Genomic DNA, 20,057 nt, shown 5'->3' with positions numbered 1-20,057 from the left:
TAAGAACTGTTAACTTTAGGGTACAGTGATCTGGGTTCAAATCCAGCCTTAGCAGCTAGGTGACCTTCATTGAACAGCTTAATTTCTCTGAGCCTTAGATTCCTTGTTTGTAAAATGAGGCGGGCCAATAATGCCACCCTCTCGTGGTTGTTTTGAATATCTCATACGACAAATGCAAAGCATGGGCGTGTTCAAACACAGTCTTATTGTAAGGGTGGCATGTGAAATGACGATAGAACTGGGTACTATTTCTTTAATGAGCCTTTACTAGGTGCCAGGCACTGTGCAGGCCCTGGGAATAAATGAGTGACTAGGCTCTCCTAATTGAAAGGGAGTGACAGCTAGGGGGTACTACTGCCATCGTCCATCGCAGCGCTGGCTGGGAATGGGGGGTGGGTAGCGATTCCACTGTCCTTCTTCACTGGGGAATGGGAGAAGCCAACTTCCTCTCCTCTCGCTCCTCACCTCTGGCTCTGCTTCCAGATCTAGAAGACACTGTCAACGCCTGTCATGGGCAGGCAGCTAGACAAGCTGCCCCACGTGGTTTACTCTGAAGGGGTCTGAGCAGAAGGAGCCCGAAGTGGGTTTAAGTCTTTGTCTCCAAGTGTCCTCACACCTCATGTGCAGCCCTCTCTCTTTGCTTTTCTCTTTGGCATCCCAGCCCTTGGTATTTGGGACAGCTTTACCCTCGCCACGAAGTAATTCCCTCCTGGCTCACCCACATGAGCCCCTCCTCACCCTCTGCCCCCCACAGAGCCCCTTGCTGTGTCATTAGCACTTACTGAGTGATCCCTGCCAAGGCCACGCTCCCGGCTGAGCCATTTGCTGAGGCTACTGAGTGTGTTTCACAGAGGAGGAAACCAAGGCTTGACGGGGTCCGGGTGCTTAGAGCTGGCATTCCCACCCCAGCCCCTCGGACTCAAGTGCCTTCCATAGTCACCCTCATCTGTTTCTTTGCCCATGTTTTCTTCTTCCCAGAAAAAGAAAAAACCAAGCTGCAGAAACAGAGAGAGGATGAACTGATCCAGAAGATCCACAAACTGGTGCAGAAGAGAGACTTCCTGGTGGATGACGCGGAGGTCGAGCGGTTACGGTGAGTGGGCTCATGTCCGTGCCCGCCATTGGCTTCCTTCCAGAACCTGTCGTCCGCTCCTGGGACTCCCAGCCTTGCCTAGCACGCATGGCCTCAGCCAAAAGTCCCCCAACACTGCATCCAAATGAACCCCAGCCTTCCGGCCTGAGGGCCCATTTCACATTCAAGAAAAACTCAAATCCAGCTCCAAAAAGTCTTACAAACATCTGTGTGTCTTAAGTGAATGTCATTCAAGGAGATGACCAGGGAGGAATTATATTACATAACACATGGCAGAGGTTCCTACACAACCTCCCAACTCATCAAGGCAACTTCTCAAAACTTCTCCTTCTCCACAAGAAGAGAGGCCCTCAGGGTCCCTTCCAACCCAGAAGGCAACTTCTTCTTTATTCTGTGTTCTCAGAGACCCCTCTCCAAGGCCCCTGGGATGTGCCTGGCCTAGCTCAGCCAGGCTGGACCCTCCAGCTTTATCCTGGTGACCCTGAAAGAGCTAAGGTGACTTGTTCTCTCAGCCTTGCCATGTCCCTTTTGGGAGCACAGATGAATAGTGTAGCTTAAAGGTACACGGTCAGGAGAGGTGTTGCCTGGCTTACTGACCCCCAGCAGGAAGGCTGGGTCCTATAATGTTCCGGCCTCTGCCCTGGGGTCTCACTCTAGCTCTGGGTAAGCATTTACCCCATTGTTGTTATGTGTTTCTGGTTCAGAGCAGGATCATTAATGCAATGTACACACGTAACACACAACAACATATATGCACCATCCACAAAGCCTAACACTTGGTTCCATGCACTAACCTACGGCCTCATTTCACTGGTTCCTTGAAGTTTTCTTTGCTTACTGTGCTTTCCTCTTCTCTTTTACACATCTGCCTTCACAGGGAGCAAGAAGAAGACAAGGAAATGGCCGATTTCCTGAGAATCAAGTTAAAACCTCTAGACAAAGTAACCAAATCTCCAGCCAGTGAGTGCATATGTTATTCCTTCTCGTCTTCCCAGAAAGGGAAAAGGATATTTCAAAGAGGTCTGGGAGCCAGAGGGGGACACAACAAAATGCTTTCTAGAGATCAGACTTGAGCATGAGATGGCAGCAGGCAGAGCCAGCTTCATGGGCCTGCAGCTTATATAGTTGCCCAGGGCCCCACACCTGGAAGGGTACCTTGCTTGGTTTAATGTTTTGCTATTGCTGTCTTGAAATTCTTAAAAATTTTGGAACAAGGGGCCCTGAGTTTTTTATTTTGCACTGAACTCCACAAACTATGTAGCTGGTCCTGGCAGTAGCTGTCCCCGCCTTATTTACATGGTTTGGTGAATTCCATAGAAGGAGCTGGGTGGCCACTCAGGCTCAGGGAGCTCTGGCCTCTATTAGGGCTGGAATCACGGGAGGAGTGAGAAGCACACTTCTCAGAATATTAGCCTCCCAGGATACCCAGAGCAAAAAGGGTTCTGTGTGAAATAAGTTAGTGAGTGCTGCATGCTTGACCTGTTTGGAGGGTCCCAGTGTCCATTAGGATATTGAAGTGATAATGGATCCTGCTGTCAAGGACCTGTCTTGTTTATGTGCACCCGGTGTTTCTCCAATGTGTCTAACTGCTGTATTAGTGAGGCCTCTTTCAGTTATAAGAAATGGAGGCTGTGTTCAGTGGCTCACGCCTGTAATCCTAGCACTTTGGGAGGCTGAGGCAGGAAGATCGCTTGAGGCCAGTGGTTTGAGACCAGCCTAAGCAAGAGTGAGACCCTGTCTCTACAAAAAATAGAAAAATTAGCCGGGCGTGGTGGCGCATGCCTGTAGTCCCAGCTATTCAGGAGGCTGAGGCGGGAGGATCGCTTGAGCCTAGGGGTTTGAGGTTGCTGTGAGCTACGCTAACGCCATAGCACTCTAGCCCGGGCAACAGAGTGAGACTCTGTCTCAAAAAAAAAAAAAAAAAGAGAGAAAGAAGAAGGAAATGGATGCCCAGTTCAAACTAATCTAAGCAAAAAAAAAAAACGGTATTTGTTGGAGGAAGAGCAAGAACTAGGGCCTCAAGGACTGAACACTCTTAGCTCCCTCACTATCCTTCTCTTTCTCGTTTCTGTCCCTCTTTGCATGTTAGCTCGTTTTCTCCTGCTACATGGGCCTTCTCTATGGGGCCAGAACTCCAGACTGATAACTTAGAAGCTCTGAGGCAGTGCCACAGATTCTTTTCCCTGACATCTAAATACATAACTCTCAGAGAAAGAGTCTAATCAGTTCTTCTTGGATCATGTTCCCACCTCTTACTGTCACCATGAGGCTGGGGTACTGTGATTGGCCAGGTCTGTGTAACATGCCACTCCTGCAGCCACAGGGACATGATCTGTTACCAGAGGAGGAGAGACTGGGAATCTTGCTGAGAAAACAAAAAACAAAAGCTGCCACTATCTATACAACCACAAACCCAGTTTTCACTGATTGTCCATTAATATCCTATGAAAACATGGTTGTAGAGGGTGGGGAGTGGGGAGTAAGGGAAGAGAAGAACTATGGTCCCTTCTGCTGGCCCCTAAAACCACAAGACACATGATCACTGCCTAAAGCCAGCATCCTCACTGGCCTGTCTCTTCCATGAAAGGCCATGAAGAAAAACTCCACCTAGCCGCATGGAGAAGGAGCAAGGAAATTTGCCTTCTATGTAGGGTTATGGGTGGTAAAAAGAGGATTCTGGCAAGAAATCAAAACACCAAGCCTGCACCACATGCAAGGGGCCTAGTATTTACATCTGGTGCTTGGAATCCCAAGTTGAAAAATAAAAACTACTCTAAAACCAGTGAAATCTCTAAGACCTTATCAAGATCAAATGCAAAACTGCTAAGTAGGGATCCTTTGAATCCCGTGGTACGCAGCACTCCCACAGATAAAACAACCCCCATGAAGATGAGCTCTCAATAAAAATTAAAAACCTGTGAACAATTGAATCACCATGAGGGGAATCAGTAGATGCAACACAGAGAATGTCCTTCCAAGAACCTGAAAGAATAGAACTATTTAAAAGAGACAATAAACTAAGTATATTTAATTTACTGAAGAGATAAGAGAAGGAATAAAAACCAAAATGAAATAGCAAGATGCTTTGAAAAAAAAAATAGGTGGACTTGTAAAAAACTAGCCTTCTGAAAAAATTATCACTGACATAAAAAGTCGATGGATTAAATATAGAGACACAGCTGAAGGGAGGATTCATAAATTGGAAGGCAGACCTGAGAAAATTACCCAGAATGTGGCACAAAGGGAAAAAGAGATGGGAAATATAAAAGAGAGATTATGAAACATAGAGGCTAGAATGAGAAGGTCCAACTTACAACTGGTAGTCATTCTAGAAGGAGATAAAGAATGGGAGGTGGAGGTATTTAAAAAAAAGTATGAGCAATTTGAAGAATTGAAAAATATGAGTCCTCAGATTGAAGTGACTTGAACAAAATTCCCCATTTTCCATTTGCCGAATACTCATTAAATGCCAGGCAATGTGCTAGGCTTGGCGGGTCTGATGGTGAGGAGAGCTGACTAGGAGAAGGGCTAAAAGCTATGGCTGAAAGCTGAGAACCGAAAGCCCATGTGCCCACAGGAAAGCGGGAACAGGTACCATATAAAATGCACATCACCTGAACAAGGTCTGGAACCACACCTGGCCAGGGGTTGGGGTGGGGCTGGGGCTGCGCATGGTCAGGGTTCTCTTCACCTCACCTCTTTCTCTCTGTCCCTCTCTCTCTCTGTGCTCCTGTCCTGCTGCAGGCTCCCGGGCAGAGAAGAAAGCAGAGCCCCCACCTAGCAAGCCCACAGTGGCCAAGACAGGGCTGGCACTCATCAAAGATTGCTGTGGGGCCACCCAGTGCAACATCATGTAGTCCCCACATAGGGTGCTCCCAGGGCCACGGGGACCCCCCCCCACCCTCTTGTCTTCACAGCCTCCATTTCACTGGGGCCCAAGAACTCTCCAAGGCAGAAGGGGTTGAAGGTGAGCCCGTGACTGCCGCCCGGGGCCATGGCGCGGCAGGCGGGCCAGGCCACCCTGTACAGAGTGTAGCAATAGGGAGTCCCTCACTGTCGCATGGCCCTCCCCAGAGCATGCCAAACCCAGGAGTCTGTCTCACTGTTATCCAACCACCAGGAAAGGTCCTCCCTCAAAAAAGTGTATCTCCACTTCTATCTAGCTGTAGCTAACCCACCGTGCGAATGAACTGGGAGAGGGGCATGCTCCCCAGGTGTGTGTAGTTGTGACTTTTCAACAATCTAGCACCATGTTGGACACATCCCCCACCCACCCTCCTAGCTCTGCTGTCAGGCCTGCCCCAGACGGGCACAGGCCCCGTCCCCTGTCTGTCTTCTCCCAGCGGCTGTGCCCCGGAGGGCCCCACACAGCCCACGTGTCTCTCGGGCACTGTCTGCATAGCGTTCTTAGAGACACAGAGGGCCCATCTGTAAAGATGGAGCTTGTGTATGGTGTCGTGGTCACATCTCCTGCTTCCTCCTGTCCTGTGTCTGGGCACAGTTCACATCAGGGGGGCGTCCACTGAGCTCTCAGCTTGTCATGTCCACCCCAGGTGGACATGTGGAATGGGATGGGGTTGGGGGGGCCTGGGCTGGGGCAGATCCAGTGTGCAGAAAAGGTGGCAGATAGCTGGAGGCTCCAACACCAAGGCCCGGGTGGACGAGAAGGGGACCCAGAGCAGATGCTGACCCAGGCACTGCACATCCCCCGCCCCGGGGGCCGCTGCAGAGATGCCAGCGGACGCCACCTCACCAGCCCAACACACAGACCTCCATAAAGAACAGCGCCCGGCGGGAGAGGCAGCCTGACCCGACCGTGCCCCAGCACTTGGTGGCCTGTCTTACGCAGCCACCAGACAGTTCCTCCCGTGTAACTTGATGTACATTTGCTACAGCCAGCCCGGCACAGCTCGTGTGACCTCTCTGTACGTGTGTGTGTCGTGACCGGCCTCAGTAGTTAGCAGCGTATAACTCAAGATTTGCTGATGTGCAGTCACCCATCAGAGAAAATAAAAATGGAAACCACGTACACAACACTTTACAAGTTTTTACTTTTTTCTTGATTATGGAAGTAATCCATGTACATAGTAAATCATTTTAAAAGTACAGAAAAGTATAACGTTTTTCTTTTAAACACCATTATTCCTCCAACTCAAGACCACGTTGACATCTTGGCATGTTTCCTTTCAGTCTTTTTTTGCCCATTTCTTTTTTCATGATTGACATCATATTGTATCACTTTATAACCAGTCTTTTTTTTCCACATACATCACCACCGTTCTCCCACGTCATTAAAAGCTCTTTGTAAACATTAAACATTCTTCATAAATCTTATCAGTGGCTGCTTAGTAATCCATCTTGTGGATAGACTGTAATTTATCTAACCATTTCCTCACTGTTGGACATTGAGACTGTTTCTAGTTTTTCCGTGTTGTAAATAATGTCATGATAAACATCCCAGAGGATAAAGCTTCATCTGAATTTCTGATGTTCCCTTAAGATAAACTCCTAGAAGTAAAATTCTTGGGCCAGCAATGAGCAGCATTTTCAACATATTTGTAAATCAGAAGTTAATCTGAACGTGTCTCGAGTCACGGCAGTTTTGGAGTTGATGCAACGTGTCTTTGACGGTGGGCCCCACGGTCTTGGGTTTCACGGCCCCTTCCCCGGGGCAGCAGGACCTCAGTCCTGCCACTGTCTCGGATGTGGTCCTGTGCAGTCCTGGCTTTGGTCTGCACGCTGCTTCCTGCCATTCCGACACTGGAGAGGGTCCACCACGCTGGCCCCAGGGACACTGTGTCCTTCACTGCTCTAAACCAAGCATGAAGCCAGATGGTGTGTGTCCTAGGGCTGCCACACAAATGACCTGATACTAGGTGGCTTAAAACAACAGAAATTCATCCTTTCACAAGGTGTCTGCAGGGCCCTCTCCCGTCCCAAGGCCATATGGAAGAATCCTTCCTCACCTCTTCCCAGTCCTGGTGGCTCCTGGTGTCCCTTGGCCTTTCTTGGCCACGTCGCTCCAATCTCTCCCTCTGTCCTCACCTGGTGTCTCTCTGTGTGTCCTCTCCTCATCTTACAAGGACACCAGTCATTGGATTTAGGGCCCGCCCGGATCCAATATGATCTCATCTCCATCCTTACCTTAATTACTTCTGCCAAGACCCTATTTCACATAAAGTCACAGTCTGAGGTTCCAGGTAGACTTGAATGTTTGCGGGGGGCAGGGGCAGGGGCACTGTTCAGCCCACTGCAGACCTTTCCCACTCTAATTTGCAGTAAAATCTCAGGCTGCAAAGAGCCCCCCCTTCCCCTCTCCCATAGAAAACACGGGTCAAGGAAGCCTGACTCAGACCAATGACGGACGGTCACTCACTGATCCGACAAAGCAAAGGAGATCGAACCCTCATAAACATCCTGCCTCTAGTACTTCTGCTAAGCTCTGGGGTAAACCTACCTTCTGTTGCCGCTACTCCTATTGATTTTTTAAAAACAAACAAACAACTCATTTATTTAGGCTGTCACAGGAGAACAGAAGAAAGTAATAATTCGGTATGTTCCTGGATCACCGGGGCTGCCGGCAAAGCTGAGAAACCTTGCAGACAGTGGGGTTGGGCACGCCTAGGCTTGCTCCTTTGGGGAGCCATGGGGGAGGATGACAAAAGGAGTAACAGTCCGGGCGCGGTGGCTTACACCTGTAAGTAATCCCAGCACTTCAGGAGGTGGGAGGATTGATTGCTTAAGGCCTGGAGTTTGAGGCTGCAGTGAGCTATGATGGGGTCAGTCTAGCCTGGGTGACAGAGCAAGACTCTGCCATCCTCACTGCAGCCCTGTGAGACCCTGAAGTGGAGGACTCAGTTAAACCCAACATTTCTCTCCCGATTCCTTGTCTCAGACACACCAGCCTCAGTGGCTGCTGAGGCACCAAAGGCAGGGAGCCTGCAGCCCTTGGGTGGATTTGTCTACACTCACTGTGACATCAGAAACTCTGTGAAGGGACACGGGTTGGGTGGTGGGGGCAGAGGGTCTCCCTGCATCTGGGAAGGCTTTCAGGTGGAGGAGGAAGAAGGAGACTTCACATGAGCTGCCTGAAGCACACGGGATGGGAGAGAGAGTGCCGAGCTGGCCCAAGATGGTCCGTGCTAGCCCCGGCATCCACCCGCACCCCTCCCCCCAGGTGCTCCCGGCTGGCTCCCCAGGGCCCGTTGTAGGAGGGGGAACCCAGTAGCCAGTCACTTAGCACAAGCGTGACCCCTCCACCCTGCAATGGTTTCTTCCCCTTTTCCTTCTCTGGGCTCCAAGTCCGCCAATTCCAAATCCTTCCTTCCAGAACATGTGAGTTCTCTTCGTCTTGCTGAGGAAATTTCCAGCTCTTGATCCTCTGGCTTGGGGTCTCTAAGCTCCACACCTGTGCACCTGAAAAATGAGCTCTCTCTTTCCTGCCAGTTCTCTAATTTGCCAACCACTTCCTCATATTCCAACCGAGGTTGTTCCCAAGGGGGCTGCCCACCCCCAAGAGAGAGACTAGAACTCTCCTGGGAAGGAGGTTTGACACTCTGCTCTGGAAGTATTAATTCAAATGGGCAAATCAGATCAGTCTCCTCCGAATCTCTCCGCAAAGAGCAGGGTTAGAGGCTGATGCTGTCACCACATTAGCAGCCGGGAGCTCAGCCAGCTACTGCAGTCGCATGAAGCAAAGCCACGCAAGAGAACGCAGGGTCAGGAAGAGCAGTGATGGGAACCATGCCGACCCCTGCCTTAAGGGACAGTGCGCCAGGGTTCCTGCTCCTTCCATCCTCAGAGCGAATATGCAGCCTGTCCCAATCTGCAGACCAAATGAAGTGGATTGGAATGTGCCACCCCAAAATGTGCCTCTTTGGAATAGGGACTATTTGAGCTGGAGGTCACTGAGAAACAGCAGGTGCAGGAAGGACTCTCTGACCTCCCGCTCTCCCCAGAAGCAGGTCATCAGACCCTCACACGAGGGGCACCCTCCCTATACCCAGGGAAATGGCATCCTTCTTTCTAGAGATGGGGGTGAGGGTAAGGGGCACACAGAGAGGGATACGGACACACAGGCCTCGCTGTTTCCCCACTCTACCTCCCTTAGCTCGTTCCTACTTTTGTCCTAGCATGTTTTTCCATGACTTTCTACTCTTTATCAAACCTAGTATAAAAAATGCTCAGGCTTACCTGTTTTCTTCAAGTCTTGATCTCCTTATGAAGGCTCCTGTAAAGCTTGTATTAAACACGTTTGTATGCTTTCCTCCTGCTAATCTGTCTTTGTCAGTTTAAGCCTTAGCCAGGGACACCAAAGGGGTCCAGAAGTCCTCCCCACCCCGAGTACAGGTCATGGGTGGGCAGAGGCTGCAGGGGCTTCTGAGTCGTGCTTCATCCTTAGCCCACGGGAAGCAGCTAGAAACCAGAAAGATGAATCCCAAAGCACAGAGCTTCTCCTGGAACAAGGAACAAAGAGGGCTCACTGCAGCCCTTCTGCTCTCACTCACACAGCCTCCTTCTAAGCCGCCGCCTCCAAACTGCCTTCCAGACGGGAAGTGCACAGATAAACGCAAAGCCCCGTTTCCAGCCCTGGTCTAGACCTAACAAAGCCGCCTTACCCCACTCTAAAGGGGCATGGTGGCAGCTCGACTTCTCCTGCAAAAATTTGCTATCATGAAAGACGTTAGGAAAGGATTCCCAAAGGTCTTAAGAGCTTTTAGCATTATTAAACTTAAAAAAAAAAACAACATTGCACTTCATCAAGAAGCAATTTACTCAGGTCTCTTCTAGGTCCTTTCAAATTCTTGCTGGGGATGGAGGCGGCGGGGGATGGTGGCCTCACGGAAGGGAGGGCTTCACTACTGAATCTGTGCAAGAAGCGTTTTCCAAACTGGCTTATTCAGAACATGCTTAGCGGCAACCACAGACAAGGCAGCAGGCAAAGTGGCTTTCGTTCCCGAGGAGAGGGATTCTAGTTTTTCAACTGGAGATTTTTTGTGGCTACTGCGTTTTTCCACACGACCATAAGCCAGAACTAAGGCTGGATTCTTGGAAGCCTAGTGTCCAGGCACCTGCGTGGGCTGTGTGCTGCGTGGAAAGGCCCCTACGATGTCAGACCAATTTGCTCTCCACCTCACAGTCCTGTTTTCAGAAAGGGTGAGGAGTTGGGCGGATGGGAAGTGAAAGATGACAGGACTGGCCTGGTTTGTAATCCCTCCCCACAGACAGACAGACAAAAGCACTCACGTGGAAAACTCAAATTAGATGCTTGCTTGTAAAGTTTATTGACAACTGTTTGGTCCCAACACACAAAACAGCACTCGAACCATAACAAAAGTGTTCAAACAAAGTAGACAGTTAAGAAAAACATGTCTTCCCCCAAACCCAATCCAAAACAAACAGTGCAAGATGGGAAAGGGGGTTTTGGTGATAACATTTTATCTTTTTTTTAAAACAGATAAATCTAATCTGGTGCATCTTTCCACCCAGAAATAAAGAATTCCATTGTCTTAATGCTCATACATCATTTTATCACATCATTTAATTAAGCCTCTGGATAAAAAAATAGAGAGCAATTGGACTGGCCACTGTGAAGTACATTATGAACACAACGTGCTTCCGACGTATTCGCTCACATTTTCAAACAGCGATTGTTAGAGTCACACACACGTCCCAGACTAAGTGGCAACTCCAGTGAATGGTACTAAGACACACTCACAGCGCAGGACTTGTTTCTTCTGTTGCCCAAAGAACCTGTTCTTTGAGACTGTTCCAGGTGACTTGTAACGAGACCTGTTATGTTTTTAAAGTCCACAATTCTTTACATGCTAGCAAAACTGAAGTCCATGCGTGCAAATTCAGCCTTATGAAATCTTAGAATAAGGCAACTGATGTTCTCAACACCAACGTTATTACATTGTTTAAAAGTTTCTTAAAAAAAATTGCACATTTGCATTTTACTTCCTGTAACACTATGTCTGTAGAGGAAATGCCTTCAGAAGGATTCGCAGAGTGCCGTAATACTTAGAAGGTTTTTCCAGTGTTGTTCCGTCTTGATTGGGGCCATGTGTTGGGAACTGAGAATCACTGGCTTCATTTAAAAGATTTGGGGAACAAAAATCTCAACTTGTAAAGACCTCTCTATAGCCCTTATTTTGTGGCATTTTATCAAAATGCTGGCTATGAAATCAGGGCCCATTTTCTGGCTTTCTAGAAGTTACAAAATATAAACATTTCCCCAAAAGAAACCATCTAACTAGTGGAAGACCTTGCACCAACAGGTTCTTTCTGCATTATGAATGAATCCGCCTTTTTTGCCCAACAAATACAATCCATTGTAAATGTCAGGTTTCTCCAGGGGGGTGAGAGGCCACCCATCAGCGGACACCTCAGGCACCCAGATAGGAAGGCCATTCCATGTCAGATACCCCAAAAATCCCAAACATGCTTCCAATGGCGAGAAGTAACAAGAGTAAAAACAGACACTATTAAAAGATGCTGAGCTAACAGACACACATATACTCACATATAAAGCTTCCCAGCTACCAGCTTTAAAACTACAAAAACAAGGTTAAGTTGATCAACCTTGGCCTTCATATGTATAGATAGAACTCCTGTCTCTTCCTAGTGGAAATAGTACTGATACCGCTCCTGTTAAAGCACCTCACCACTCAGCTCTGATTTGTAATTTATGCATTTGATGCATATTTTAGAAAATCAGACTCTCTGCCCAACATTGCCCCTTGACACACAATAATGTGTGTTGTATTTCAAATGCTGACTTTAAATTCATGACACCAAGACCATCTCCTTTTCCTTAACCTGCTCCATATCAAACTGGAACGTAACATAGAAGGGAAGCTTAAAACATTCTCAACTTTCTAGAAAGCTCCTAAATGGAACCCCAAAGTAGAAACATTTTTAAAAATTTGTGATGAAGCCACATTTGTCAACTACAGACATAGTTAAATAAAAAACAAGGCACATTTACAAGTCACATGGAAGCCACAAACCTTCATATTCTAACCTAAAAATCCACTCTCAACTCCTTGCCCGCCTTTCTCCTTCCGTGTGTGAACATACAGGCTCACGGGACAGGCTTTGTTTCAAAGACACATCATGCACTGATTAATACTGTCGGAAACACCAGTAAGCAAAGGCCGAGAGACTATATTATGCTACATGAAGGATTACACCACTGAGGTGGTTCGATGGAAGTAAAACCACTTTCTGCTAGCTGAGTTCTTACTGATTTCTTCTCACGGAACACCATTATACTTCATAATACTTAAGAAAAATTTGGTAAAATATATTAAGGATTCTTTAACAAATGCCAGAAGTTCCTTCAAATAATTAAAAAAAAAGAAAAAAAAAAAAGGGAAGAAAGAAAGAAAAAAACCACTTCAGCTCAAAGCTGTGTTCAATGTAAAAGAAACAAAAACATTATGGAATACATCTAAAGATGAAGTCGGTGGCTTCTGGGGGGTTTCATTAAAACAGAAAAGGATGTGTTTTTTGAACCCACTTTTGTGTGCAGAATCACAGTTTTTTCCCATCCTAATTCTATGTTCGAAATGGGGTTAAAGCTTGGTTATAGGTGCAAAGGAGAAGTTGGCAGCCAATTTTACTCTATTTTTGGGTTGCTTTTTGGCCGGGCTTTCCAGCGGGTCCTTGCTGAGCAGGGACTCTGGGGGCTCTGAGGAGGGGCAGGGAGGCATAGGGACAGCCGCTGAGACGCTACATGAGCTGGAGTCAGAGGTCAGTGTTTCATTCTTTACTGGTATCGGAATTTCAATTTTTTCCTCTTCGTTTAAAAGCATAATTTCTGTAAACACAGAAAAGCAAACAGATTCAGTTCCAGGACCTGTAAGAAGTACTGGTTTTCAGTTTCTTACTCATATTTTCTCAAAAAATAAGCCCCCAGATGTCACACCTAATTATTAGCTATGTGGCCAATGTGATGTGGCACATAAATCATATATTTATAAACTATGTCTCCCTCATCCCCTGGATTATAAAATTGTAAAGATCTATTTTGGGCTATAAATCAGTGGGCAATGGTTTAAAAAAATTTTTTTTCCACTTTGGATTCTCTGCCCATTCACTCTGTCAGGTAGTTAGGGGCCTTAGTGTCAGAGAGCCCTGGCCCATTCCACTCCTCCCGGATCTAGGATAAAGGGAGAATCGCAAGGGTCAAAATTACCCTCAAAAACCCAGGGATTCAGACCCAGCCAGCTTTCCTGCAGTGTTTTATACCCTGCTGTTTCTTGGGATGGGCCACAAATATCTCACCTGCTGTACACACAGAGTCATGTTGCTTGAAAAAGATGTGCCACTAGGCCTTAGACTCCCACTGCGTATGGCAAGGGGCTCTTGCTCCCATAGGCACAGGAAGGGTGAGAGTGACAGAGGGGACAGCAGAGCCCAGCTCCCCTTTTTGGCTGACACTGAGGCTGACAGAACTGCCCACACCATTCAAGTTATTTTCCTCTCTCTTGCCACATGCATATGGTTGAACTCATGTATACTAAACCAACAAAAGCCACAACCCCACAGAAGAGCTGAAGTCAATCTGCCACCAACTCTAGTTGGCATTCCAAAGGAACACTCCAGAACATCTGCTTGCACAGGATAGTTCTCTTATCAGAAGGCAGTTATATTTCCCCCACCTCCTGTTTGCCAGGTGAACAGCCTCGGTTCCTTCACTGGGCAGCAGCGCCCAGCGCTGCCTGCCTAAGATGACTATGCGCGGTGCAAAGCCAGCCAGCAGCCCACGGGCTGGTCCTGGTGATCTCCTGAACACACTAACCAGCGGTGGGAGGAGCCGGGTCACAACAGATGGCGAGGAGCAGGGAAGGACCCTTACAGGGCAGGTGGCCCCTCCTCTAAGGAAGCTAGGTGACCCCGCAGAAAGACAAGAGACCCTGGGTTCAAATCCCAGCTCTTCCACTTCCCAGCCCAGTAGCCTGGGGCACGGCTTAGTCACCTCACTTGTGGAGTGGGAGAGGAGCAGGGGCCCAACGCAGAACTGTGACGTCAGCCCCAAACACAGGGTCGGCAACGTTGGCACTAAGTTGGGACTCTCGTGGTCAGCTGGGCCTCTCTGATCTCAGATCACTGGGCAGAGTGCAGGGCTCCAGCCGCAGACACCTCCCTGCACCAGTCCTTTCATAAAGCCCAGGACCCGCTGGCCCCAGCCAGCGGTGATGTGTGCAGCAGAGCAGCCTAACCTTTGACAAGGCCGGGAGGCCCTTCACACCCTCTGCAAGCCCTTCCACAGCCCGGCAGCGCCCCCAGACCCCGTGCTACCCCTGCCTGATGCTCCCCAGGCACCCGCAGCTGTGAATGCAATTTTGCAGGAACCCCGGCAGGAAAGGTCCTGAATAATCAGCACAGGTATTTTTACACCTGAAAAGGTATATTTTCTCCCTACCTCCATCAAACATTTAACATACTGGCATCAGGGCTTTACTTTTTAAGCCCACACAAAAAAAATCCCCATAAGAACATAGTGTCACCTACCAGAAGGTTCTTGAGGGTGTTCCTCAAACTGAATGAGATCGGCAGATTGGAGGATGACAGGGTCTGGTCTCAGCTGAGGGGACGGCAAGCACGAGGGGACGGGCGCACACAAGAGGTCGACGGGGGAGTCACTGGTCAGGCGGAGAAGCTCCTGCTCCGTCTGACTGGGCCCTGGACAGAGAAGGCAGCCATGACTCTACACGAGCTCTACAGCGTCTGCCGCGAGTGCAAACACCGAGTCTGGGCCCTAGGTTTTCTTTCTACGCCCTAACGATTAAAAACGTTAGGAAGTACTCAAGGTTGGGGGGGGGGAAGCCATTGATGGAAAGATTCTTGGTAAATGAAATGCCACAAACCAGTATCTCCTGAAGATTTGTGTTCTAAGGAACACCAATCCCAGAAAAGCCCCCAGCTGAGAAAAAGGGTTCTGCAATTGGCTTCCATAGAGAGGAAACGGCCCGGAGAAGGGGTGTAAAGTAGTTATCAACAAGCAGAAGCTCAGAATTAGAAGGTTTGGGTCCTGGCTCCATCACTTCCTGGGTGAGTGACTGTGTAAGCTATTCACCTCCAGGAAGTCTAGCTGCCCAGCTGCGGAATGGAGGCCCCCCTGCTGAAGGCTGTGGGGACGGCGTAAGGACAAGATTTACAGTAAGGGGCTTTGCAAACGTAAAATGCATAACTGAGTTATCCTATAAGCACAGGATATGGTAACACTTCTATCTTGCAGAGTGGTAGGATGATAAAACTGTCACACATAGCAATTTATTCAAAAGTCCTTTAGTAAAGTTAAAACGGCTATAAAATTCAAGATGGTTGATCTCTGTCTACTACAGAGATAGTCTGACATAAAGTCTGTGTGGCTCAAATGTAACTGTCAGTAATGTTAATGCATTATCATCAAGTCTTCCCTAGGGACGTCCTGTGACAAAGACGCCTTGACCAGAGTCAGCCCGGCTCCCCTGAGCCCTCCTCCACACTAGGCCCTGACCTTGGCCGCCCGTCTGTCCTGTGCTGCCGAGTCTAGTCTTACCGAGAATCCCCCCGCTTGGTATCTGATCACTCTGAACCTGCTAGAATTCCTCACCCCACCCTTGCTATCGAAGCCCGTGGCCTGCCGTTAGCCGAGTCCTGTCAGGCCAGGTCAGCACGAATGCCCCCGCCCTGGATGGCTCCTCAGTCATTTCCCACCCACTGACCCCTCCCTCTGCCCCTTGGATGTGAATCCCCACTCGTCCCTGTGTTGGGGGGGCGAGCGCTCTCTCTTCTACAGCAAGAGTCTTGAATGACCATTTTAACAAGTGTCAGAACCATTTTTTTCTCTAGCATCTGAACTGGGATAATAGGATCATTAGGGGGTTGCCACTATCCTCCAAGGACCTTAGCCAGCCAGCCACGCGATGCTATCAAACGCAGCCAGCTGTTCCTAACTGAATCCCAACACTGCTTAGGAAAATGTATGAATGTTTAGCGTCAATGAGTGAACGCCCTGCTGTCCTTCTCTCCTCCACGCGTCCCAGCTCGAGCCGTTTCTCCCAGGATGGCACATGCTTCGGCTTGTTTGCTTTTCCTCTCTTACCATTGCTACCTGCTCCGAGCTGGAGTGCCGAGGCTGTGGGTTCAGGCACCTCCAGGATGCGCTCGCTATCCGAGGGCCAGTTCTCGTGACTGGCAGGGGAAAGACCGAGTGAACTCAGACGACCTAGGAGACAAAGAGCAGCCGTCAGAGAGAAAAGTCAGTGAGAGGACCATGATTTTTTTAAGGGGAGAGAGGATGGGTGCTTACTTACTTTTCATGTCATTTTTTAACACTACAATTCTCTTATGACCATGTCCTTTTATCCAGACCACCTGCACACAAGACATACTACTGGTTAAGCAGTGGAAAAGGTGGGGACACAAGCCCTAACATTCAGGAAGAGCGTGACCTCCTGTGCCTGCCTTAAACAGACTAGAATTCAGAAACTAAGTTAATGCCAAGAACATTGTTTCTACACTCTTTCTGTAGCTTTTAAAGCAACAGAAGCAGCTGACAGAAACATGCCCCTTATAATAGGCTGAGTAGTCGAAGAATCATGAGACACGGTTTCAGAAATATTCTTTATGACTCTCAAAAAGACCATCTTCAGACACCAGTTTTGGTATATAAATTAAGATAGTTCTCACATGACAGTGGTTGCCATTTTTTCCAGAAACTAAACACAACCTAAAAGAATTAAGAGCCATCTCCCAGACCCCTTACACTAAGCTCACGATCATAATCCTAGGACACAGTCCTCTGCCCAGCGGTGCCGCGCTCCCCTCTGCAGCCAAGTGACAGGGTAGTCCTGGGCTCCCAGGGCTCCCCGATGCACTCTGTCGCCAAGTCCTTGATGTTAGCTTCCAAGTGTTCCTCACTTGTGCCCTTCCTATGTCCTCTATTCTACCACTTTCCCTCGGGCGCAAAACCTCCAAATCACACTAAGTCAGACCTCTGCCGTGGCCTCCCCTCCACTCCTGGCGCTCTCAGCTCCACCACCGACAGCGGCCACCGCGATGCTTTCCAAATGCAAACCCGGGGCTCGAGCTCTCACTGCAGAGCCTCGCTGCTCCCCTAGAGGAGCACAGCCCTTCATCACCGGCTCCCACCTCCCTGCTAGGCTCTAGCACGGCCAATGCCCCGGACACCCACGCTACTTCTCGCCGCCTTGCCTCCGCTCACCCCGTCTGCGCTGCCTAGATCACCCTTTCCTCCTCGTCACGTGCTCATCCTGTGCACATCCTTGCCAACTGCGCTCTTGGATCTGCCACAGCGGGGAAGCAGGGCCTGCCCACAGCCCTCCTCGGTGCGCCCACTGAGCATAGGGCCCGTCGCTGCGGCTACACTGTCCACCCTGACTCGTCCCCTGCTCAGTAGGTGTCCTGACTCCCCCGTGACCCAACACCTTTCTGAGGGTGGCGTCTAGGATGTACTCATCTGGCATGTAGGGATTTAATGAAGGTCTACAGAATCAATGAGAAACACTAAAGTAATTTACTTTATGCCAACAATATGTTTTGAAAGGATCAGTTCAAAACATCTGCCATTTTATTATCCTGGCAGCATTTTCTGCTGCTGTTCAGAGAGCTGGCCTGTGGCTCTTCAGGCAGGCTACTCTCCAAGAAGCTGCGAGAAACACCCACCTGTGGGATTGCTCCCAGGAGCTCCTCCACGCTACTGTAGCCATATGTCTTGGGTTGCAGTGTTTCTCCAACATACTTGGTATAGGCCACGGAAAATTCATGCAGGAAAATCTGCTGGTAGTGGTAAGTATGAAGTAAAGACCGCACGTTCTTTGCAAACAAATACAGACTTGTGAGCTTCACGCATTCTTCTGACTTATCGTTAGTGAAAACCTGGTCCAAAGGAAAAGGCAGCATTAGCAACTTCGCGACAGACTGGCCCTGCACCCCTCAGAAATGAGGGCCTCTTGCTCAGGGTGAAAAGGCCCAAAGTTGATTTGAAAAAACGGGCAATAACCAGAGGAAGAGGAGGAGGGAATCATCCAAGTATCTCCTCCAAGAGACGGCTACAGCCTTGAGCAAACTAGTGCGAGAAGGGAACGAAACTGGGAAACCTGCGTCTCAAACGAAAGAGGCAAACCCTGGCAGAGCGTGCTGCACACACAGCGCACACTGAGGACGTTAGACCTCATCTCCCAGACTGGCTTTCCAAGAAACACTGATGCTGGACAACACTTAGCACTCTTCAAAAATTCAACAAAAGCAGTAAGAAATAAACACAAAACCCTTATGTATCAAGGGTAGGAAAGTAAGCAGATTTCTTTCCCATATACCTTTTCAGAGCCTTTAATATACACTGGGATCTCCAAGAGAAGCGAGATTTCCCAACCTTAGCTGGCCATAGAAGGGCTCTTGTTCTGGACCACTCATTGACATTATCTAGAACTCATGTTCACAGAATAGGTCATTAACAGAGTCTAGAAAATGTTGATTTGATAGCTTTTAATTATTTAATTATCGATCACATGGTTAGATAACTGTGTATATCACTCTGCCTTTATATTGCTGGAGTTTGTTAATATCTAGGGTCATTTTCTTCTAAGAGGCTATATTAGGTTTTTGGTATTAAAGTTATTTTGGCTTCATAAAAATAAGTGTTAAGCTTTCCCTTTTTTTTTTTTTTGTGGCCTAGAGTTTTTTTTTTAAGTTGGCGTTATCTGTTCTTTGAGGGTTAGTTAAAACCCAATTGATAACCCCTTTAGTCCTGGTGCCTTTTTCAGTGGTAAATTCCAATGATCCCATCACATAAACCATTTAATTCAGAAAGAAGTAACAGCAGCAAAATCTGGCCTGGTGCAGGACACAGCACCCCAGTCCAAGCGTCAGCGGACCAGGGCACTCATTCAGGCGGGCTCCTCCCCTGCCCTATGCCTCAGTTTGCTCATCTATGAAATGACCACATGGTCTTGGAGATCTCTAGGGTCCCTGTCAGCTCTACACACTCTAATCTAGACCAATAGGTAATCCAGAAGCACCCAGTCAACAGTGTTCAACATGATGGTTCTAAAGAGCCATTAACACACATACCTCCACTAAGTAAGGCAGACTCTTCAGAAGTTCGGTCAAGGTCATGAATCCATATTCACAGGGGTTGAGAGGAGTACTGTGGGTGGTTTCGTAATGTCTCTTGAGCTCATCAACAGAAAGATGCGAGGTTCCTTCCCAAGACATCAACAAGACCAGTAACTGGGCAGTGAGAGATCGCAGAGACTTTCGGTTGATCAGCTGAATCTGTTTGCCAGATTCTATATCAGCAACCTGAGGAAAACCAGAATTCGAACCTTTCAGAACTCAAGCGAGACAAGCTAGGTCATACCCAACTCAGCTATGTTCATTTTAGTTAATGAGACTAATGGAGGGAAAATCTCTAATTTCTTCTCTTACACTGAAATAAAGTGACTGAATTTGTTTTCAGCTTCTTTGGGACACCAGACCAATACTTTAGATGAGACTGGAGGGGAAACTGTTCTCTCCCTCTCTGCTGGTCCATCACCAGAAACGTCCATCAAAACCACCCCCTCCCTTAGAGCAGTAATGGGGGAAGAAACTGCTGTTATTCTCTTTATTTCTCATTCATTCTTCTACTCCCCACTGTGGAAGGGAGATAGACCGGCCAGCTGACATCCATTGGCCCAAGCTTGTGGACTAGGGGTTGCTGTGCTCTAAGGAGGGGTGTGGGTGGGGAGGTCAGACTATGGGCTACACACGTGGCAGACCTGACACCCCACGTGCATCTCAAGGCTGGACAGGGGAGGTGGCCGAGGGCCCACTCTGACCACAAGGCCAGCTCCGTTTTTCTAGTCTGTTATTATGAGCAAAAGCTAGTATTTTCATTTCTGACTAGTATGTGTCTACTCCTCAATTATATCAGATTTCCAAGGCAATAAAGGATTTAAGTGATTAA

The 20,057-nt window shown here is 48.4% G+C and overlaps 2 protein-coding genes across 8 annotated transcripts in view; one reads left to right on the top strand and one right to left on the bottom strand.

Annotated features, from left to right (window-relative positions):
* BMERB1 (bMERB domain containing 1) overlaps window positions 1-6,098 on the top strand; it is a 94,782-nt gene extending 88,684 nt beyond the window's left edge. Inside the window, exons 4-6 of the mRNA XM_069486085.1 lie at window positions 979-1,093; window positions 1,971-2,053; window positions 4,838-6,098. Of these exons, the coding sequence (XP_069342186.1) occupies window positions 979-1,093; window positions 1,971-2,053; window positions 4,838-4,950 (311 nt within the window). The 3' untranslated portion in view covers window positions 4,951-6,098. The remainder of the gene's footprint in view (window positions 1-978; window positions 1,094-1,970; window positions 2,054-4,837) is intronic.
* Window positions 6,099-10,354: 4,256 nt separating this feature from the next.
* Window positions 10,355-20,057, bottom strand: part of MARF1 (meiosis regulator and mRNA stability factor 1) — a 39,810-nt gene continuing 30,107 nt past the window's right edge. For 3 of the 7 annotated variants that reach the window (XM_069486892.1, XM_069486893.1, XM_069486895.1), the window contains exons 22-27: window positions 19,181-19,411; window positions 17,774-17,986; window positions 16,402-16,462; window positions 16,191-16,313; window positions 14,615-14,785; window positions 10,355-12,917 (exon numbers count right to left, since the gene is read on the bottom strand). In XM_069486892.1, coding sequence (XP_069342993.1) covers window positions 12,673-12,917; window positions 14,615-14,785; window positions 16,191-16,313; window positions 16,402-16,462; window positions 17,774-17,986; window positions 19,181-19,411 — 1,044 coding nt within the window. In that variant the 3' untranslated portion in view covers window positions 10,355-12,672. Of the gene's footprint in view, window positions 12,918-14,614; window positions 14,786-16,190; window positions 16,463-17,773; window positions 17,987-19,180; window positions 19,412-20,057 lie in introns of those variants that run through there. The other 4 variants (XM_069486891.1, XM_069486894.1, XM_069486896.1 and 1 more) reach the window with 2 other exon arrangements.

This window comes from Eulemur rufifrons, chromosome 14 (genome assembly GCF_041146395.1).
Source record: "Eulemur rufifrons isolate Redbay chromosome 14, OSU_ERuf_1, whole genome shotgun sequence".
Lineage (NCBI taxonomy): Eukaryota > Metazoa > Chordata > Mammalia > Primates > Lemuridae > Eulemur > Eulemur rufifrons.
The sequence above is the reverse complement of the archived record's forward strand: the minus strand, read 5'-3'. Positions and strand labels throughout refer to the sequence as shown.